At 58.2% G+C, this 14,081-nt stretch overlaps 1 protein-coding gene across 1 annotated transcript in view; it reads left to right on the forward strand.

The window, feature by feature from the left end:
- RUSC1 (RUN and SH3 domain containing 1) overlaps positions 1-14,081 on the forward strand; it is a 36,714-nt gene that overhangs the window by 7,145 nt on the left and 15,488 nt on the right. The window contains 2 exon segments of the mRNA XM_038768946.1: positions 702-1,609; positions 11,445-11,528. Coding sequence (XP_038624874.1) covers positions 742-1,609; positions 11,445-11,528 — 952 coding nt within the window. The 5' untranslated portion in view covers positions 702-741.

Genomic DNA, 14,081 nt, shown 5'->3' on the forward strand with positions numbered 1-14,081 from the left:
ACGATGGGATGAAGGACTGACTGACTGACTGAATGAATGCGGCCTTGCATCCTCTCTCTGTGGCCAATTTGTCCTCTCCCAAGTGCTTAGCGCAGTGCTGTGCACACAGGGAGCGCTCACTGAAGACGATGGGATGAAAGACTGACTGAGTGAATGAATGCGGCCTTGCGTCCTCTCCCAAGCGTTTAGCGCAGTGCTGTGCACACAGGAAGCGCTCAGTAAAGACGACGGGATGAAGGATGGACTGAATGCGGCCTTGCATCCTCTCCCAAGCGTTTAGCGCAGTGCTGCGCACACAGGAAGCACTCAGTAAAGACGACGGGATGAAGGACTGACTGAACGAATGAATGCGGCCTTGCGTCCTCTCCCAAGCGTTTAGCGCAGTGCTGTGCACACAGGAAGCACTCAGTAAAGACGACGGGATGAAGGACTGACTGAACGAATGAATGCGGCCTTGCGTCCTCTCTCTGCGGCCGATTTGTCCTCTCCCAAGCGCTTAGCACAGTGCTCTGCACACAGGGAGCGCTCAGTAAAGACGATGGGATGAAGGACTGACTGACTGAATGAATGCGGCCTTGCGTCCTCTCCCAAGCGTTTAGCGCAGTGCTGTGCACCCAGGGAGCGCTCACTGAAGACCGAGTCCTCCATCGTCCCCGGGGGCTCCGTCCTCACCGCCTCCCCTCCCCCTTCTCTCCTCGCAGATCCGTCTCCTCCCGGCCCTCCTCCTCCAGGCTGGCCGCCATGCTGTCCCCGCAGCTCGCCCTCCCCTGCAACCTGAACCACCTGCGCCTGCAGCACGTGGCCCTGGGGCTGCGGCTGGCCCACCGGGAGGGGACCCCGGCCCCGGCCCCGGCCCCTCCGCTCGACGCCAACTCCAACAGCCCGGCCGTGCCCTGCCGCTGCTGCGGGCCCCACACCCGCCACGACGGCGAGGAGGAGGGAGAAGGACGGGAGGAGCAGCGGCCGCTACGGTCCTCCCCTTCCACGCCGACCTCCTCCTGCTCCTCCTCGTCGTCGTCGTCGTCGTCGTCGTCGCTCGGCTGCGCCTCCGACCTGAGCCCCGATTTCGGCCAGGCCCGCGGCCCCTCGGCCGCCTCGTGCTCCGACGGGCCCCCGGAGCCCCTCCTCGACGCCAACCGCAACGCCGTCGTCCCCCCGGCCGCGCCGGCCGAGCCCCCGAGCCCCCCGCGCCGGCCCGTCACGTCCTTCCACGAGCTGGCCAAGAGGCGCAAGCGGGGCCCGGCCCCCGCGAGGGACCGCGCCGACTGGCTGATCGTCTTCTCGCCCGACGCCGAGCAGCCCCCCGTCGGGGTCCCGGGGCCGCCCGCCGCCCGCCAGGTGGTCACCTTCCGGGAGTTGCGTCTGCGCGGCGGCCTCCTGCTACGACAACGACAACAGCGACAACAGCAGCAGCAGCAGGCCGAGGCGGCCCCGCCGCCACCCCCGGTCCCCCCGCGCGGCGGCGGCGGGACCCCGGGGCCGCCGCCCCCCGTGCCCCCGCGGAGGACGAAGACGCGCCCGGGCGGCCTGCAGCCCATCGCCGAGGGGCGACCCGGGGACGACGTCCGGGCCCCGGCGGGGGACGAACCGGCCGCACTCGGGGACGAAGGTAAGGAGGAGCGGGGGGCGGCGGCGGCGGCGGCGGCGGACCCCCATCTCACCTCCCTTCCGGTCCGCCTCGTGTGTTCCCACCCTATCGTGTCCCCCGTCTCCCTTTGCCCCCGGCCCGAGGAGGGGTGATCAATCCATCCATCCATCCATCAATCAATCAATCGTATTTATTGAGCGCTTACTATGTGCAGAGCACTGTACTAAGCGCTTGGGAAGTCCAAGTTGGCATCACATAGAGACAGTCCCTACCCGACAGTGGGCTCACAGTCTAAAAGGGGGAGACAGAGAACAGAACCAAACATACCAACAAAATAAAATAAGTAGGATAGAAATGTACAAGTAAAATAGAGTAATAAATATGTACAACCATATATCCATATATACAGGTGCTGTGGGGAAGGGAAGGAGGTAAGACGGGGGGATGGAGAGGGGGACGAGGGGGAGAGGAAGGAAGGGCTGAGTGTGGGAAGGCCTCCTGGAGGAGGTGAGCTCTCAGCAGGGCCTTGAAGGGAGGAAGAGAGCGAGCTGGGCGGAGGGGCAGAGGGATTGGGGGCATTCCTAGGCACGGGGGATGACGTGGGCCGGGGGTCGATGGCGGGACAGGCGAGAGTGAGGTACGGGGAGGAGATTAGTGGTGGAGGAGCGGAGGGTGCGGGCTGGGCAGTAGAAGGACAGAAGGGAGGTGAGGTAGGAGGGGGCGAGGGGATGGACGGCCTGGAAGCCCAGGGTGAGGAGTTTCTGCCTGATGCGCAGATTGATCGGTAGCCATTGGAGGTTTTTGGGGAGGGGAGTAATATGTCCAGAGCGTTTCTGGACAAAGATAATCCGGGCAGCAGCATGAAGTATGGATTGAAGTGGAGAGAGACACGAGGATGGGAGATCAGAGAGAAGGCCGGTGCAGTAGTCCAGACGGGATAGGATGAGAGCTTGAATGAGCAGGGTAGCGGTTGGGATGGAGAGGAAAGGGCGGATCTTGGCCATCCATCCATCGTATTTATTGAGCGCTTACTGGAAGCGCCTGGGAAGTCCAAGTCGGCAGCATCTGGAGCCGGTCCCCGACCCGACAGCGGCCTCACGGTCTGGAAGGGGGAGACGGATGACAAAACATATTAACAAAATAAAATAAATAGGATATGCACAACTAAAATAGGGTGATAAATATCTACAGACAGAGATACGGGATGATAATAATCGTGACGGCACTCGTTAAGCGCTTACTACGTGCCAAGCGCTGGGGCGGGTGGGATGCGAGGTGATCGGGTCGTCCCGCGCGGGGCTCGCAGTTTCCAGGTGAGGGAACTGAGGCACAGAGAAGTGAAGTGACTTGCCCCGGGTCACACAGCAGACAGAATAATAATGATGGTATTTGTTAAGCGCCATGTGCCCAGCGCTGTTCCAAGCGTTGGGGAGGGGGGGATACAAGGTGATCAGGTGGCCCCCCGTGGGGTTCACAGTCTTCATCCCCATTTGGCAGATGAGGGAACTGAGGCTCAGAGAAGTGACTTGCCCCAGGTCACACAGCAGATAGAATAACAACAATAATGACGGTATTTGTTAAGCGCCATGTGCCCAGCGCTGTTCCAAGCGCTGGGGACGGGGGGGATACAAGGTGATCAGGCGGCCCCCCCGTCGGGTTCACAGTCTTCATCCCCATTTGGCAGATGAGGGAACTGAGGCCCGGAGAAGTGAAGTGACTTGCCCCAGGTCACAGAGCAGACAGAATAATAACAATAATGACGGTATTTGTTAAGCGCCATGTGCCCAGCGCTGTGGAGGGGGGATACAAGGTGATCAGGTTGTACCCCGTGGGGTTCACAGTCTTCATCCCCATTTGGCAGATGAGGGAACTGAGGCCCGGAGAAGTGAAGTGACTTGCCCCGGGTCACACAGCAGGCAGAATAAGAACAATAATGACGGTATTTGTTAAGCGCCATGTGCCCAGCGCTGTTCTAAGCGCTGGGGAGGGGGGGGGATACAAGGTGATCAGGTGGTCCCCCGTGGGGTTCACAGTCTTCATCCCCATTTGGCAGATGAGGGAACTGAGGCCCGGAGAAGTGACTTGCCCAAGGTCACACAGCAGACAATAATAATAATGATGGTATTTGTTCGGCGCTTACTATGTGCCCAGCGCTGTTCTAAGTGCCGGGGAGGATCCAAGGTGATCAGGTTGGCCCATGGTGGGGGGCTCCCAGTCTTCAGCCAGTGCTTAGAACAGTGCTTGGCACATAGTAAGCGCTTTATAAATGCCATTTTTATTATTATTATTATTATTCAGCCCCATTTTCCAGATGAGGGAACTGAGGCCCACAGAATAGTAGTAAGAATGATGGCGTTTGCTAAGCGCTTACTCGGTGCCAAGCACTGTTCTAAGCGCTGGTGGGGGGGATACAAGGTGATTAGGTGGTCCCCCGGGGGGCTCCCAGTCTTCATCCTCATTTGACAGATGGGGGAACTGAGGCACAGAGAAGTGAAGTGGCTTGCCCAAAGTCCCACGGCCGACAAGGGGCGGAGCCGGGATTAGAATAATGATGAGGGCATTTGTTAAGCGCTTACTGTGTGCGAAGCACTGCTCTAAGCGCTGGGGGGAGGTTACAAGGTGATCAGGTTGTTCCCCGTGGGGCTCCCAGTCTTCATCCCCATTTGACAGATGAGGGAACTGAGGCCCGGAGAGCAGTAATAACGATGAGGGCATTTGTTAAGCGCTTACTGTGTGCGAAGCACTGCTCTAAGCGCTGGGGGGAGGTTACAAGGTGATCAGGTTGTTCCCCGTGGGGCTCCCAGTCTTCATCCCCATTTGACAGATGAGGGAACTGAGGCCCGGAGAGCAGTAATAACGATGAGGGCATTTGTTAAGCGCTTACTGTGTGCGAAGCACTGCTCTAAGCGCTGGGGGGAGGTTACAAGGTGATCAGGTTGTTCCCCGTGGGGCTCCCAGTCTTCATCCCCATTTGACAGATGAGGGAACTGAGGCCCGGAGAGCAGTAATAACGATGAGGGCATTTGTTAAGCGCTTACTGTGTGCGAAGCACTGCTCTAAGCGCTGGGGGGAGGTTACAAGGTGATCAGGTTGTCCCCCGTGGGGCTCCCAGTCTTCATCCCCATTTGACAGATGAGGGAACTGAGGCCCGGAGAGCAGTAATAACGATGATGGTATTTGTTAAGCGCTTACTATGTGCCCAGCACTGGGGTAGACACAAGGTGATCAGGCTGTCCCCCGTGGGGCTCCCAGTCTTCATCCCCATTTTACAGATGAGGGAACTGAGGTCCAGAGAGCAGTAATAATGACGATGGTATTTGTTAAGCGCTTACTATGTGCCCAGCACTGGGGTAGACACAAGGTGATCAGGCTGTCCCCCGTGGGGCTCCCAGTGTTCATCCCCATTTGACAGATGAGGGAACTGAGGCCCCGAGAAGTGAAGTGACTTGCCCAAGGTCACACAGCAGACATCATAACAATAGCTATGACATTCGTTAAGCGCTTACTCTGTGCCAAGCACTGTTCTAAGCGCTGGGGGGGGGGGGGATACAGGGTGATCAGGTTGTCCCATGGGGGGCTCATAGTCTTCCTCCCCATTTTCCAGATGAGGGAACTGAGGCCCAGAGAAGTGAGGTGACTGGCCCAAGGTCACACGGCAGACATCATAATAATAACTATGACATCTGTTAAGCGCTTACTCTGTGCCAAGCACTTTGCTAAGCGCTGGGGAGGTTCCAAGGTTATCAGGTGGTCCCTCGGGGGGGGGGGGGCTCCCAGTCTTCCTCCCCATTTTCCACATGAGGGAACTGAGGCCCAGAGAAGTGAGGTGACTTGCCCAAGGTCACACAGCAGACATGATAATAATAACTATGACATACGTTAAACACTTACTCTGTGCCAAGCACTGTGCTAAGCACTGGGGAGGTTCCAAGGTGATCAGGTGGTCCCTCAGGTGGGGGCTCCCAGTCTTCCTCCCCATTTTCCAGATGAGGGAACTGAGGCCCAGAGAAGTGAGGTGACTTGCCCAATGTCACTAATAACTATGACATTTGTTAAGCGCTTACTATGTGCCCAGCACTGGAGTAGACACAAGGTGATCAGGTTGTCCCTTGGTGGGGGGAGGGGGCTCCCAGTCTTCCACCCCATTTTACAGATGAGGGAACTGAGGCACAGAGAAGTGAGGTGACTGGCCCAAGGTCACACAGCAGGCATGATAATAATAACTATGACATCTGTTAAGCGCTTACTCTGTGCCAAGCACTGTGCTAAGCGCTGGGGAGGTTCCAAGGTGATCAGGTGGTCCCTCGGGGGGGGGGGCTCCCAGTCTTCCTCCCCATTTTCCAGATGAGGGAACTGAGGCCCAGAGAAGTGAGGTGACTTGCCCAAGGTCACACGGCAGACATAATAATAATAACTATGACATTTGTTAAGCGCTTAATATATGCACAGCACTGGAGTAGATAGACACGAGGTGATCAGGTGGTCCCTCGGGGGGGGGGGGGGGGGGCTCCCAGTCTTCCTCCCCATTTTCCAGATGAGGGAACTGAGGCCCAGAGAAGTGAGGTGACTTGCCCAAGGTCACACAGCGGACATAATAATAACTATGACATTTGTTAAGCGCTTACCCTGTGCCCAGCACTGGAGCAGACACAAGGTGATCAGGTGGTCCCTCGGGGGGGCGGGGGGGGCTCCCAGCCTTCCTCCCCATATTCATTCATTCATTCATTCAGACGTATTTTCCAGATGAGGGAACTGAGGCCCAGAGAAGTGAGGTGACTCGCCTCAGGTCACAGAGCAGACATAGTAACAATAAGTATGACAAGTGTTAAGCGCTTACTATGTGCCCAGCACTGGGGTAGACACAAGGTGATCAGGTGGTTCCTCGGGTGGGGGGTGGGGGGGCTCCCAGTCTTCATCCCCATTTTCCAGATGAGGGAACTGAGGCCCAGAGAAGTGAGGTGACTTGCCTAAGGTCACTCAGCGGACATAATAATAATAACGATGCATTTGTTTACTACGTGCCCAGCACTGGAATAGACACCAAGGTGATCAGGTGGTCCCCCGGGGGTGGGGGGGGGGGGGGCTCCCAGCCTTCCTCCCCATTTTCATTCATTCATTCATTCATTCATTCGTATTTTCCAGATGAGGGAACTGAGGCCCAGAGAAGTGAGGTGACTGGCCCAAGGTCACACGGCGGACATAACAATAATAACTATGACATTTGTTAAGCGCTTACTACGTGCCCAGCACTGGAGTAGACACAAGGTGATCAGGTGGTCCCGGGGGGGGGGGGGGGGGGGGGAGGGGGGGCTCCCAGCCTTCCTCCCCATTTTCATTCATTCATTCATTCATTCAGTCATATTTTCCAGATGAGGGAACTGAGGCCCAGAGAAGTGAGGTGACTGGCTCAAGGTCACACGGCGGACATAACAATAATAACTATGACATTTGCTAAGCTCTTACCCTGTGCCCAGCACTGGAAGAGACACAAGGTGATCAGGTGGTCCCTCGGGGGGGGGGGGGGGGGGGGGCTCCCAGCCTTCCTCCCCATTTTCATTCATTCATTCAGTCTTATTTTCCAGATGAGGGAACTGAGGCCCAGAGAAGTGAGGTGACTGGCCCAAGGTCGCACGGCGGACATAACAATAATAACTATGACATTTGCTAAGCTCTTACCCTGTGCCCAGCACTGGAGTAGACACAAGGTGATCAGGTGGTCCCTCGGGGGGGGGGGCCTCCCAGCCTTCCTCCCCCTTTTCATTCATTCATTCATTCAATCGTATTTTCCAGATGAGGGAACTGAGGCCCAGAGAAGTGAGGTGACTGGCCCAAGGTCACACGGCGGACATAACAATAATAACTATGACATTTGCTAAGCTCTTACCCTGTGCCCAGCACTGGAAGAGACACAAGGTGATCAGGTGGTCCCTCGGGGGGGGGAGGGGGGGGGACTCCCAGCCTTCATCCATTTTCATTCATTCATTCATTCATTCATTCATTCAGTCGTATTTTCCAGATGAGGGAACTGAGGCCCAGAGAAGTGAGGTGACTGGCCCAAAGTCATACGGCGGACATAACAATAATAACTATGACATTTGCTAAGCTCTTACCCTGTGCCCAGCACTGGAAGAGACACAAGGTGATCAGGTGGTCCCTCGGGGGGGGGGCCTCCCAGCCTTCCTCCCCCTTTTCATTCATTCATTCATTCATTCATTCAATCGTATTTTCCAGATGAGGGAACTGAGGCCCAGAGAAGTGAGGTGACTGGCCCAAGGTCACACGGCGGACATAACAATAATAACTATGACATTTGCTAAGCTCTTACCCTGTGCCCAGCACTGGAAGAGACACAAGGTGATCAGGTGGTCCCTCGGGGGGGGGGAGGGGGGGGACTCCCAGCCTTCATCCATTTTCATTCATTCATTCATTCATTCAGTCTTATTTTCCAGATGAGGGAACTGAGGCCCAGAGAAGTGAGGTGACTGGCCCAAGGTCATACGGCGGACATAACAATAATAACTATGACATTTGTTAAGCGCTTACTACGTGCCCAGCACTGGAGTAGACACAAGGTGATCAGGTGGTCCCGGGGGTGGGGGGGGGCCCGGGGGGGGCCCTCCCAGCCTTCCTCCCCATTTTCATTCATTCATTCATTCATTCAGTCGTATTTTCCAGATGAGGGAACTGAGACCCAGAGAAGTGAGGTGACTGGCTCAAGGTCACACGGCGGACATAACAATAATAACTATGACATTTGCTAAGCTCTTACCATGTGCCCAGCACTGGAATAGACACAAGGTGATCAGGTGGTCCCTCGGGGGGGCGGGGGGGGGGGGCTCCCAGCCTTCCTCCCCATTTTCATTCATTCATTCAGTCTTATTTTCCAGATGAGGGAACTGAGGCCCAGAGAAGTGAGGTGACTGGCCCAAGGTCATACGGCGGACATAACAATAATAACTATGACATTTGTTAAGCGCTTACTACGTGCCCAGCACTGGAGTAGACACAAGGTGATCAGGTGGTCCCTGGGGGGGGGGCCTCCCAGCCTTCCTCCCCCTTTTCATTCATTCATTCATTCATTCATTCATTCATTCAGTCGTATTTTCCAGATGAGGGAACTGAGGCCCAGAGAAGTGAGGCGACTTGGTCCGATTAGAACCCAGGCCCCGTGCGCCGTCCCCTCCCCCTCCCGGACTAACGTTCTGCCCCTCCCCCCCCCCCCCCCCGCCTCTGTCTCCCGCTGCTCCCGCCTGCGGCCGCCCCTCCCCCCGCCCCTCCCCCCCCCGCAGCCCGGCCCCCGCTGTTCCGGTTCCCGGGTCCGCTCCCGGTGCGCCTGTCCCCGGTGGGGGCCTCGTCGCCCCCGGCCCGCGGCTGCGGCCGCCTCCCGGGCCCGGGCCCGGACCCGCCGCCGCTGCCGCTGCCGCTGTCGCTGCTGCCGCTGCTGTCCCCGCTCTATCCCCGGCCCCGGCCCCGGCCCCGACAGGTGGGCGGCACGTGGCCCTCGCGCCGGACCGGAACCGGAACCGGAACCGGAAGCGGGACTCGACGGCCGCCGCCGCCGCCGCCCAAGCTCCGTAAGACCCACCCCGCCCGCGGGGCTGCCCGCGCAGGCGCAGACCGGCCGCGCGCCTTTTCTTCGAGGCCCCGCCCTGCAGCCCCATTGGTTCCCGGCCTCGGGGCGGTGCCGGGCCGCGTCGCCCCGCCCCCGCGCTCTCTTTTCATTGGCTCCCGGCCCCGCCCCCTCGAGCTCATTGGCTCCTCCCTTCCCGGCCACCGCCCAGGCTCCGTGAGACCCACCCCGCCCTCGGGGCTCCCCGCGCAGGCGCAGACCGGTCGCGCGCCCTCTCCTCGGGGCCCCGCCCCTTTGTGAGAGTGCCGTCCTGCAACCCCATTGGTTCCCGGCCTCTGGGCGGGGCCGCCCCGCCCCGCCCCGCGCTCTCTTTTCATTGGCTCCCGGCCCCGCTCCCTCGAGCTCATTGGCTCCTCCCTTTCCGGCCACCGCCCAGTTTCCGTAAGACCCACCCCGCCCTCGGGGCTCCCGGCGCAGGCGCAGAGCAGTCGCGTGCCCTCTCTTCGGGCCACGCCCCCAGGCCGTTCTGCAACCCTATTGGTTCCCGACCACGGGGCGGTGCCGGGCTGCGTCGCCCCGCCCCCGCGCTCTCTTTTCATTGGCTCGCGGCCCCGCTCCCTCGAGCTCATTGGCTCCTCCCCCTCCGGCCACCGCCCAGTTTCCGTGAAACCCACCCCACCCTCGGGGCTCCCTGCACAGGCGCAGACCGGTCGCGAGCCCTCCCTTCGGGGCCCCGCCCCCGCGCTCTCTTTTCATTGTCTCCCGGCCCCGCTGCCTCGAGCTCATTGGCTCCTCCCCCTCCGGCCACCGCCCAGTTTCCGTAAGCCCCACCCCGCCCTCGGGGCTCCCCGCGCAGGCGCGGACCGGTCGCGCAAATCTCTTCGGACCACGCCCCCAGGCCGTTCTGCAACCCTATTGGTTTCCGATCACGGGGCGGTGCCGGGCTGCGTCGCCCCGCCCCCGCGCTCTCTTTTCATTGGCTCCCGGACCCGCTCCTTCGAGCTCATTGGCTCCTCCCCCTCCGGCCACCGCCCAAGCTCCGTAAGATCCACCCCGCCCTCGGAGCTCCCCGCGCAGGCGCAGACCGGTCGCGCCTTTTCGAGGCCCCGCCCCTGAGCCGCCCCGCCCCGCCCCCGCGCTATTTTTTTCATTGGCTCCGGCCCCGCCCCCTCGACCTCATTGGCTCCTCCCCTCCGGCCTCCGCCCAAACTCCGTGAGCCCCACCCCGCCCTCCGGAGTCCCCGCGCAGGCGCAGACCGTTCGCGCGCCCTTTCGAGGCCCCGCCCCTGAGGGGGCGTGGCCAGCGCCGTCCTGCAACCCCATTGGTTCCCCGCCTCGGGGCGGAGCCTAGCCGCGTCGCCCCGCCCCGGCGCCCTTTTTTTATTGGCTCCCGGCCCCGCCCCCTCTGGCTCATTGGCTCCTCCCCTCCGGCCACCGCCCAAGCTCCGTAGGCCCCACCCCGCCCTCGGCACTCCCCGCGCAGGCGCAGACCGTTCGCGCGCCCCTTCGAGTCCCCGCCCCTGAGGGGGGGCGTGGCCAGCGCCGTCCTGCAGCCCCCATTGGTTCCCCACCACGGGGCGGAGCCGGGCCGCGTCGCCCCACCCTCGCGCTATTTTTTCATTGGCTCCCAGCTCCGCCCCCTCGACCTCATTGGCTCCTCCCCTCCGGCCACCGCCCAAGCCCCGTATGCCCCACCCCGCCCTCGGGAGTCCCCGCGCAGGCGCAGGCCGTTCGCGCGCCCCTCCGAGTCCCCGCCCCTGAAGGGGCGTGGCCAGCGCCGTCCTGCAACCTCATTGGTTCCCCGCCCCGGGGCGGACCCGAGTCGCGTCGCCCCTCCCCGGCGCTCTTTTTTCATTGGCTCCCGGCCCCGCCCCCTCGACCTCATTGGCTCCTCCCCTCCGGCCACCGCCCAAGCTCCGTAAGCCCCACCCCGCCCTCGGGAGTCCCCGCGCAGGCACAGACCGTTCGCGCGCCCTTTCGAGGCCCCGCCCCTGAGGGGGCGTGGCCAGCGCCGTCCTGCAACCCCATTGGTTCCCCGCCCCGGCGCTCCTTTCTGATTGGCTCCCGGCCCCGCCTCTGGGAGCCCATTGGGCCGCGGGTCGCGGCTCCGCCCCCTCCCCGTCGTGTGTTTGTGTGTGTGTGTGTGTGTGTCTGTCCGGTCCTGCGTCCCCATTGGTCCGCGCTCATCACGTGGGCGCCCCCCCGGGACTTCCGGGAGGACGGGGGTGGGGGGCGTCCCCCGGTCCCGCCTGAGGCGGCTCGTGTCTGTGGTCCGTCCCGCGTTAGGCCGGGGGGACCGGCGGGGCCCGTGGCTGTGGATGGCGGACGACGCCGAGCGGGCGGCCTGCAGACTACGGGAACGGAAGAGAGGTGAGGGCCCCGCCCCGCCCCGCCACCGGCTAGTCCTGACTCTTAAATAGCCTCAATCAATCAATCAATCAATCGTATTTATTGAGCGCTTCCTGTGTGCAGAGCACTGGACGAAGCGCTTGGGAAGGACAAGCTGGCAACATCTAGACCCAACAAACAATCAATCAATCGTATTTATTGAGCGCTGACTGTGTGCAGAGCACTGGACGAAGCGCTTGGGAAGGACAAGCTGGCAACATCTAGACCCAACAGTCAATCAATCAATCGTATTTATTGAGCGCTGACTGTGTGCAGAGCACTGGATGAAGTGCTTGGGAAGTCCAAGTTGGCAACATCTAGAGACGGGCCCTACCCAACAATCAATCAATCAATTGTATTTATTGAGCGCTTACTTTGTGCAGAGCACTGGACGAAGCGCTTGGGAAGTCCAAGTTGGCAACATCTAGAGACGGCCCCTACCCAACAATCAATCAATCAATCAATCAATCGTATTTATTGAGCGTTTACTGTGTGCAGAGCACTGGACGAAGCGCTTGGGAAGGACAAGTTGGCAACATCTAGACCCAACAGTCAATCCATCAATCGTATTTATTGAGCGCTTACTGTGTGCAGAGCACTGGACGAAGCGCTTGGGAAGTCCAAGTTGGCAACATAGAGAGACAGCCCCTACCCAACAGTCAATCAATCAATCGTATTTATTGAGCGCTTACTGTGTGCAGAGCACTGGACGAAGCGCTTGGGAAGGACAAGCTGGCAACATCTAGACCCAACAATCAATCCATCAATCGTATTTATTGAGCGCGTACTGTGTGCAGAGCACTGGACGAAGCGCTTGGGAAGGACAAGCTGGCAACATCTAGACCCAACAATCAATCCATCAATCGTATTTATTGAGCGCGTACTGTGTGCAGAGCACTGGATGAAGTGCTTGGGAAGTCCAAGTTGGCAACATCTAGAGACGGGCCCTACCCAACAATCAATCAATCAATTGTATTTATTGAGCGCTTACTTTGTGCAGAGCACTGGACGAAGTGCTTGGGAAGTCCAAGTTGGCAACATAGAGAGACGGCCCCTACCCAACAGTCAATCAATCAATCGTATTTATTGAGCGCTTACTGTGTGCAGAGCACTGGACGAAGCGCTTGGGAAGTCCAAGTTGGCAACACGTAGAGCCGGTCCCTACCCGACAGCCGGCTCACAGTCTAGAAGGGGGAGACAGACAACAAAACAAGTAGACAGGTGTCAAAACCGTCAGAATAAAAAGAATTATAGCTAGATATACATCATTATTCATTCATTCAATCGTATTTATTGAGCGCTTACTGTGTGCAAAGCACTGTACTAAGCGCTTGGGAAGTCCAAGTTGGCCACACCTAGAGAAGGTCCCTACCCAACAGCGGGCTCACAGGCTACGAGGGGGAGACAGACGACAAAACCAAACATATTAACAGAATAAAATAAATAGAATAGTAAATATGTAAGTCCAAGTTAGCCACATATAGAGCCGGTCCCAACCCAACAGCGGGATCACAAGTTACGAGGGGGAGACAGATGACAAAACCAAACATATTAACAGAATAAACTAAATAGAATAGTAAATATGTACAAGTAAAACAGAATAATAAATCTGTACAAACATATAGACAGGTCCAAGCCCCGCCCTGGCCCCACCCCCTGCCCCAGGCCCCTTCCCCCGTCTTTCATTCATTCATTCATCCAATCATATTTATTGAGCGCTTACTGTGTGCAGAGCACTGGACTAAGCGCTTGGGAAGTCCAAGTTGGCCACATGTAGAGACGGTCCCTACCCAACAGTGGGCTCACAGTCTAGAAGGGGGAGACAGACAACAAAACAAAACAAGTAAGACAGGTGTCAAAACCGTCAGAATAAAAAGAATTATAGCTAGATACACATCATCATTCATTCGCTTGTCTTTATTGAGCGCTTACTGTGTGCAGAGCACTGGACTAAGCGCTTGGGAAGTCCAAGTTGGCCACATCTAGAGCCGGTCCCTACCCGACAGCGGGCTCATGGTCTAGAAGGGGGGGGCGGGCGACAAAACAAAATGGAGTAACAAAAATAAAATAAATAGTAGAATAAATACGTCCAAATAAAATCAGTCATCATCATCATCAATCGTATTTATTGAGCGCTTACTATGTGCAGAGCACTGTACTAAGCGCTTGGGAAGTACAAATTGGCAACATATAGAGACAGTCCCTACCCAACAGTGGGCTCACAGTCTAAAAGGGGCAGAAAGAGAACAAAACCAAACATACTAACAAAATAAAATAAATAGAATAGATATGTACAAGTAAAATAAATCAATCAATAAATAGAGTAATAAATATGTACAAACATATATACATATATAGAGGTGCTGTGGGGAAGGGAAGGAGATAAGATGGGGGGATGGAGAGGGGGACGGGGGAGAGGAAGGAAGGGGCTCAGTCTGGGAAGGCCTCCTGGTGGAGGTGAGCTCTCAGTCAATCGTATTTATTGAGCGCCTAACTGTGTGCACAGCATTGTACTAAGCGCTTGGGAAGTCCAAG

This window comes from Tachyglossus aculeatus, chromosome Y4 (genome assembly GCF_015852505.1).
Source record: "Tachyglossus aculeatus isolate mTacAcu1 chromosome Y4, mTacAcu1.pri, whole genome shotgun sequence".
Lineage (NCBI taxonomy): Eukaryota > Metazoa > Chordata > Mammalia > Monotremata > Tachyglossidae > Tachyglossus > Tachyglossus aculeatus.